Below are 7,500 nucleotides of genomic sequence, written 5' to 3'. Positions count from 1 at the left end.
CATTAATTCCACGGTCTGACCACTTATAAATGAACTACGGCTCCCAGATGGCACCATGGCGTAGCAGCAAAATGGCGGCATTGTTTTGTAAAAATGGCAAGTGAAGGACAACCTGAGAAATTCTTTGATTTTTAAACAGGTTGTGAGGCAGAGGTTGACAGGCCTGCAGTGGCTGGTGAGTGAAGCCTGGACAGCATCTGCTGTACTTCAGACTCCTGAGCTCATGCCATACCTGGGTGGCACCTTGGGTATAGCGATTCGTCGAGGAGAAATTCCAGGCCTCAGAGACTTCCTGTTACAAACACACCCTGATTCACATTACAACAGCAGCGATGAAAATAGCTTGGTCAGTTGTTCATTCAATTAAGTCTAGTACAACTATCACAGCAACATCATGATTGATTATAATAGAAAAGTTTATTATTACAGGTGAACCAGTTTTGGGAATTCACCTTTCAGTGCAGATTTGCACCACCTCCAGCAGGTTGGGTGGAGAACGGGGGGGCATTATGCACCGGAGAAGAAGACTTACAGAGTGTGGAAACGGAGTTCTTGGACGTTTCTAACCTCAGGTCTGAGTACAATGTTTACAAGGCTGTGTATGCTCTGGCATACGCTCTTGATGATGTGCTGAGGTGTGAGCCAGGAAGAGGGCCTTTCACTGAGAACAGCTGTGCCACCTTACAAACACTTCAGCCATGGCAGGTATTGGAAATACTTTTTGATTAGATTCTGTCATTCATTGTTTCTATGTTTATGGTTGCATTTAATGCTCATATAAAAGGAAACTGTGTTTTTATAATATGTGTGTATTTTTGGTCATGTTCTATATATTTCAATTGTCTCATTTGAATTCAATTAGCTTGTTTATTACCTGGAAAAGGTCAATTTCACCACATCATTTGGTGATCAGGTGTCGTTTGATAAGAATGGTGACGCTTTACCCATTTATGATGTTATGAACTGGATGTGGCTCCCTGATGGAAGAACAGAGGTACAAAATGTGGGAGATGTTAAAATGTCAGAATTTAATGGTGAAGAACTGAGGCTTCATGAAGACAAAATCTTCTGGAATTCTGATTCCAAAAAGGTAATTCATTAAGTGTTTCTTCTTAATCCAAAGTCGTATGAATCCAGTATAAGTTGAAGTAATGCAAACTGTTTTTAGCCAACCAGGTCAGTTTGCAGTGAGAACTGCCCTCCAGGAACTCGCATGGTGAGAAAAAAGGGGGAACCTATTTGCTGTTTTGACTGCATTCCTTGTTCCGAGGGAAAGATCAGTAATAGCACCAGTAAGTATTCAGTGTAAAGTTTTGTTTTTTGCAATTCAGTTGATATTTTTTAAGTATATCTTTTCCCAGATTCTTTGGACTGCTTCAGTTGTCCAGAAGACTTCTGGTCCAGGCCCCAACATGACCAGTGTGTTCCCAAGAAAACAGAGTTTCTGTCCTATGAGGAACCTCTGGGAATGTGTTTGACTGCTGCCTCGTTACTGGGGACATTTATCTGTGCTGTTGTTCTGGGGATATTCATCTATCACCGCAGTACTCCCATTGTGAAAGCCAACAACTCAGAACTGAGTTTTCAGCTGCTGCTGTCACTCAAGTTATGTTTCCTGTGTTCGCTGTTGTTCATTGGACGACCCAGACTGTGGACATGCCAGCTGAGACATGCAGCCTTTGGGATCAGCTTTGTTCTTTGTGTTTCATGCATCCTGGTTAAAACCATGGTGGTTCTGGCTGTGTTCAAGGCCTCCAAGCCAGGAGGTGGCGCCAGCCTTAAGTGGTTTGGTGTTTCACAGCAGAGAGGAACAGTTTTAGTTCTTACCTCAGTTCAAGCAGCAGTCTGCACAGTTTGGCTTGTGTCCTCCTCACCCACACCACATAAAAACACACAGTACCATAATGACAAGATAGTTTATGAGTGTGCAATTGGCTCAGTTCTGGGATTTTCTGTGTTACTGGGCTACATTGGTTTTTTAGCTATCATTAGTTGTCTGATTGCATTCCTTGCGAGGGATCTACCAGACAACTTCAATGAGGCCAAACTCATCACTTTCAGCATGCTGATCTTCTGTGCCGTGTGGGTGGCCTTTGTTCCTGCTTATATCAGCTCACCTGGTAAATATGCAGATGCAGTGGAGGTGTTTGCCATCCTGGCTTCCAGTTTTGGCATTTTGGTGTCTCTGTTTGGACCCAAATGTTACATAATCCTGCTGAAACCAGAGAGGAATACAAAGAAAGCCCTGATGGGCAGAAGCACCAAAGATGTAGCATAAAATAAAATTTTAATAATATTAGTAGGAAAAGAGCACTGATGTGGACTTTATTTTAATGTATCTTGTTTCTTCCAAGTATGAATTCCCATTAAAACAAGTTAAAAAGTCATTTGCTAGCACTTTCAATGTCGTATACACATGGGATTGGGGAATACAGTATGTTAGTAATTTCTATGGTGTAAGAGAGCAGGAAGACACTAACCTCCCAACACCTGTCATTCAGAGATAGCCTTTCTATGGTTATTTCAGTTCAGCCAGATGCTAATGTTAGATATAAGCCTTGAATTCTGAAGATCAGCATGTCCAATTAAACTCCAAGAGAAAGGCACTGAAACTTGTCTTTATTTGACCTTTCAAGTGTAGTCCAAATTTTACCCAAACAAGACAATGAAAAATTCAGGCTTCACTGCTTTGTGTACAAGATGTTACCTTATCTTTCACTGTTAAACCACGTTTCAGCAGTTTTTAAACTGCTGGCAAATTTGTCTTCTCTGTTTTTAACATAATTTATTCCAAGGGGGTACAGCTCTTTCTGTGGCATACTTCATTTATTTATTTTTTTTACCCAGGAAGAACATATATCAAGATTAGAAAATCCACTGTTTGCACTAGGGATGAGCGAGTACACCACTATCTGTATCTGTATCTGTACTCGGAGTGGGCGTGGTATAACCCAGAAGTGGGCGTGGTTTACATCAATACATTATTTTAAATCTGAAATTGATATGGATTGATCAGAAGTTGCTATGTGTATTGTTTATTTGAAAACTATTAACAGAGCAGCCTCAGAATTGAGATTAAATACTTGTGATCACAATAGTAAAGGAACTATTACAGAGCAAGTTTTTCAATAAAATCAGAACATTATGACTTAAGTGCATGAATTAATACATCTGAACTCATGCAGTAGGAACTAGGAAATATGAAATACTAGAACCAGACACAACTTTCAATCTTTTTAAATTTTACCTTAATTTGATTAAAAAGTTTTTTTCTTAACGTTCTTGGCATCTTTCCCACACACAGTTGAACAAAACAATGTTGATTAAGGAGAGAGAGAGAGAGAGAGAGAGAGAGAGAGAGAGAGAGAGAGAGAGAGAGAGAGAGAGAGAGAGAGAGAGAGAGAGAGAGAGAGAGAGAGAGAGAGAGAGAGAGAGAGAGAGAGAGAGAGAGAGAGAGAGAGAGAGAGAGAGAGAGAGAGAGAGAGAGAGAGAGAGAGAGAGAGAGAGAGAGAGAGAGAGAGAGAGAGAGAGAGAGAGAGAGAGAGAGAGAGAGAGAGAGATATTACAAAAGAAAAAAAACGACCGGAGCGGAGGCAGTGACCGACGCAGCATGAGCCGTTTTTCAATTCAATTCAAAAATACTTTATTGTTCCCAGAGGGAAATTCAATTGTTTCAGTACACACAATTCCAAGATCAGACATACATACATAGACACATGACAAGAATTGGTGACAGTGGTCATTCTCAACACGAGTCGTCACGCTACCATTATAGATCAAGAGGGTTTATATGAGTCAGGGGGGGGGGAAAGGCACTTCAGAGTTACCCCCGACAGAGAGGATAGCTTTGCTATGCAAAAAACACCTCAGATAGATATGCACACAGACTTGAGACGATACACAACATAAGTATCCACTAGGTGGGGAGGTAGGGTTGAGACTCTCCTCGCTTCAGTGCGTGCAGCCGCAAGAGCAGCGCTCATCACCTCCGATTGGACAGGGGAGGGAGATAATGGGTTAGAGAGCACAGTGACTCCTAGATACTGTTCCACGGCCTTCACCGGTCACAGTCCCGCCCAGGCTGGGATAGGGAGAACAAGTTTCCATAGCGACAGCAGCATTCCGCATTGCTTCAAATTTCAGCTCTGTCTTGTCAAATGCTCCACGTACATTACGAAAAAAGTTACTTTAAATATTAAACCGAAAAAGAAGTGAGCTGGAGAAAACCTAGGGAGTACTGAAGAAATGTGAGCCACAGTGAAGCAAGCACAGAGAGATCCGTTACTGTCTGTGTGTGTGCGTGGATGGGCCGGACGGACTGAGCTCTCGGCTGCAGAGTTTTGTGTGTTAGGGAGGGGCGGGCGCTCTATGTGACTGGCGATTCACAGAGCGTGAAGATAGCTAGTTACCCAATGAGGATTTTCCTTCAGTGCGATTACAGATATTTCCGAGTTTTACTGGTTTCATGCTCATATTCGTCAAAAATGCTTTATCCGTACCGGATACTCGTTTCAGATGAGTATGGGTTAGGGTTAAATTCTGCTTAATACATTCTCCTGCAATGCCCTGGTCCTGTAGAATGAGCCCTGGCATTTTTACTGTGATTGCCTATTTTTCTGTAAAATCACAGAAAAAGAGAGCTGCTCGGGTCGAGCAGGCTGCTTCATGCGCGTACATGCACAGGCATAGCCCTCCAAACCGTTCTTAAATGGTATAGATACGAGTGATGTCACTGGCGCGTTAGCTCGCCTGGTAAGATGTTGGACTTTCATGCAGAAGACCCGGTTTTGATTCTGGATGTGAACATAGTTCATTTAGAGTTTATTTTTTACATTAATGGTATATTTTTTTACAGTAAGATGCCCACATTTTTACTTGAGACACACCGAACGGCATTGAATTCACAGATAAAAAAGATGTGGGTTCAACTTTCACTTTGGAACAATTTTTCAAGCAAGGGAAGGGAATGATCCGAGCATGCAGAAGGACTGACCCATCTTAAACCTTTGTCAGCTGTGCTGAAGAGAAAGTTACAGAACCAAATTATTTAACTAATTAGCTGCGCGTTCTCCTGTCCTCCTGAGTACAGCAGTGCCTGTCAGGTTAGTGTCCATAACAAGGGAAGCAACCAGCCTCTCTATGGTTTGCTCATCCCCTTACCTATTCCTTCACGACCATGGTTGGAGGGCATGGTAACATGTAAATTTGGGAAGACGGGAGCGATTGGAGGGCGACCCGAACCCACAGAAAGCACCGTGCATGTGGAGACCTCACAGACTGGGACGTTACTCGAGGTGAATCGTAAGCTAGACAATGTTCTAGCTACGATGTTCTCCGACGGTGTGGAGATGTTGAAAACCTGAATTGGCTTCACTGGAGGACTTGAATGATCAGTTACAGACTTCAAGGCAGAGAGGAAAATTATCTCTGCCTGACCTAAACAAAGTCTTGTTATCCAAATCTGACGCCATGGCAGCCTTGTGAATGCCAACAACAAACCCCCACGAAGGAATGCAGACAGATGCTGTGAAAATCCGACCTACCCCCCGCCTTCCGATTGGTGGACTTCAGCCTGGCGAGGACATCAACCTGCAGGTGTCAATGTGCTCTGCGCTCCTCCCAAGATCTCCCTCCCACCTGTGGCTACAGTGGATGAGCGCCATACAGGGCTGCTCTCGCTGTGGAAACAGGATCCCAGCCCCCCACCCCCCCACCCCCACCCCACCACCCCACCACCACCACCACCTGCCTTCCTCTCGGTGTCTCATGTTGTGAATTGTTGATGTTCGTGCTGATATGTTTGAGAAGTGTTTTTTTTTTCATAGTAAAGCTACGCCCTGCCGGGAGTAACTCTGGTATGGCATTTTTTTCCTCCCCCAATTAATCCGTAATCCCCTGTTCATCAAATTAATGGTAGTGTGACTCTTGTTGCGAATGACCACAGTTTTCTTTAATTGAATATGAATTGAATTGAATGGTATGTAGACTGAGGCCCTTGGGCTCTCCTGAGGATGTTTTGCTTCTAGGCTATGTAAAGAGGCTTTTTCCACACTGCCCCCCCCCCCCCCCCCCCCCCCCCCAGTTTTGGCTAATAGTAGCCTGCAGGTGAGCATTGTCTTGTCTTCTTTCAAACATGCAGTGGGGATACCCCTGTTGAAAAAAAAACTGGTCTTAATTCATCAGACTTGGCAAATTTTAAACCAGTTTCACAACTTCCTTTCCTCTCTAAAGTGCTTGAGAAGCGTGTGTACTAGTAGTTGATGTTTTTTTGGGGGGAGGAATATGGGTGTTTGGAGGTGTTCCAATCTGGTTTTAAAGTTGGAGACGGCACAGTCTGCTCTTTTTAAGGTTTTTTAGGGTTTAAGGGTTTAAATGACATTTTCTCAGGGGACACTGTGATTCTGTTATTGTTGGATCTCTCAGCAGCTTTTGACACTGGACCACAAGATCCTGTTATCTTGGCTTGAGCTGTGGCGGGGATCACTGGACATGCCCTGGATTGGGTTAGGTCCTATCTCCCAGAGAGAAGCTTATGCGTGAAGCTTAGCAACAAAGGTTCTTCAACCTGTGCCAGCCTCTCCTGGGGGGTTCCTCGGGGGTCTGTTCTAGCTTTTTAAGGTTTAATGAGGGTAAAACAGAGGTAATTGTTTTTAGTCCAAATGCTAGTTGTGCCACTAAGCAGGAAGTCAACCTCTCTTCACTGTCCCCTTTCGTGAAGGAGCTAGTCACTGACCAGGGTGTGAAGTTGGATGTGTCCCTAAAGCTAGAGAATCACATCAGTGGAGTGGTACAGTCTTGCTTTTTCCATCTTCGCCGCCTATCCAGAATCAAGCTGCTACAGTTGCAAGCCCACCTAGAGATTGTAGTCCATGCTTTCATAACTTCTAGGCTCAATTATTGCAACTCCCTTTACTCTGGAGTTAACGAGGCTTCACTTGCTTGGCTCCAGCTTGCTGAAAAGGCTGCAGCTAGACTCCTGACTGCCACCACAAAGCAGGAAAACATCATGCCCATTTTGGCCAATCTGCACTGGCTTCCAGTATCTTTCCAAGTCAGGTTGAAGATACTTGTTGTAGTTTCTAAGTCTCTTCAGGGCAGTACTAGCTATCTGTCTGAGTTACTCACCGGGTACAACCCTTCACGCGCACATTAGGCCATCACAGAAAGACTTACTGGTCATTCCACAAGTACAATGCATGACTAGAGGAGGTAGGGCTTTCTTAGTTTTGGCCCCCAAGCTGTGGAATGACCTTTCACTCATGGCCAGACAAGCACCCTCACTGTCAGTTTTTAAAGAGTGGTATGAACACTGACTTTTAAACAGTGGCGCTCCCTCAGCACATGAGTTAGCTATATTTTTCAACAATTTTAGACAATATTTATCCAGTTGTACTTAACTTATTTTATCTTGTCTTTTACCGACATTCTTTGCTTTTCTTTCCTGTTTTTATGTACATTTTATTGTTGGCCATTACTGGGTCAGTGTTGTTTTAAAACATA

The 7,500-nt window shown here is 43.5% G+C and overlaps 2 protein-coding genes across 2 annotated transcripts in view; both read left to right on the top strand.

Annotated features, from left to right (window-relative positions):
* The window catches only part of LOC129163758 (extracellular calcium-sensing receptor-like), a 6,549-nt gene extending 3,707 nt beyond the window's left edge, over positions 1-2,842 (top strand). Inside the window, exons 5-9 of the mRNA XM_070543827.1 lie at positions 140-346; positions 430-705; positions 863-1,090; positions 1,169-1,292; positions 1,362-2,842. Coding sequence (XP_070399928.1) covers positions 140-346; positions 430-705; positions 863-1,090; positions 1,169-1,292; positions 1,362-2,278 — 1,752 coding nt within the window. The 3' untranslated portion in view covers positions 2,279-2,842. The remainder of the gene's footprint in view (positions 1-139; positions 347-429; positions 706-862; positions 1,091-1,168; positions 1,293-1,361) is intronic.
* A 2,347-nt stretch (positions 2,843-5,189) lies between these two features.
* The window catches only part of LOC139062423 (vomeronasal type-2 receptor 1-like), an 8,906-nt gene continuing 6,595 nt past the window's right edge, over positions 5,190-7,500 (top strand). The window contains exons 1-2 of the mRNA XM_070543250.1: positions 5,190-5,342; positions 6,719-7,039. Coding sequence (XP_070399351.1) covers positions 5,190-5,342; positions 6,719-7,039 — 474 coding nt within the window. The remainder of the gene's footprint in view (positions 5,343-6,718; positions 7,040-7,500) is intronic.

The sequence above is a fragment of the Nothobranchius furzeri genome, chromosome 13, assembly GCF_043380555.1.
Source record: "Nothobranchius furzeri strain GRZ-AD chromosome 13, NfurGRZ-RIMD1, whole genome shotgun sequence".
Taxonomy (NCBI): Eukaryota; Metazoa; Chordata; class Actinopteri; order Cyprinodontiformes; family Nothobranchiidae; genus Nothobranchius; species Nothobranchius furzeri.
Note: the sequence above shows the minus strand (reverse complement) of the source record. Positions and strands in the feature narration are given on the sequence as shown.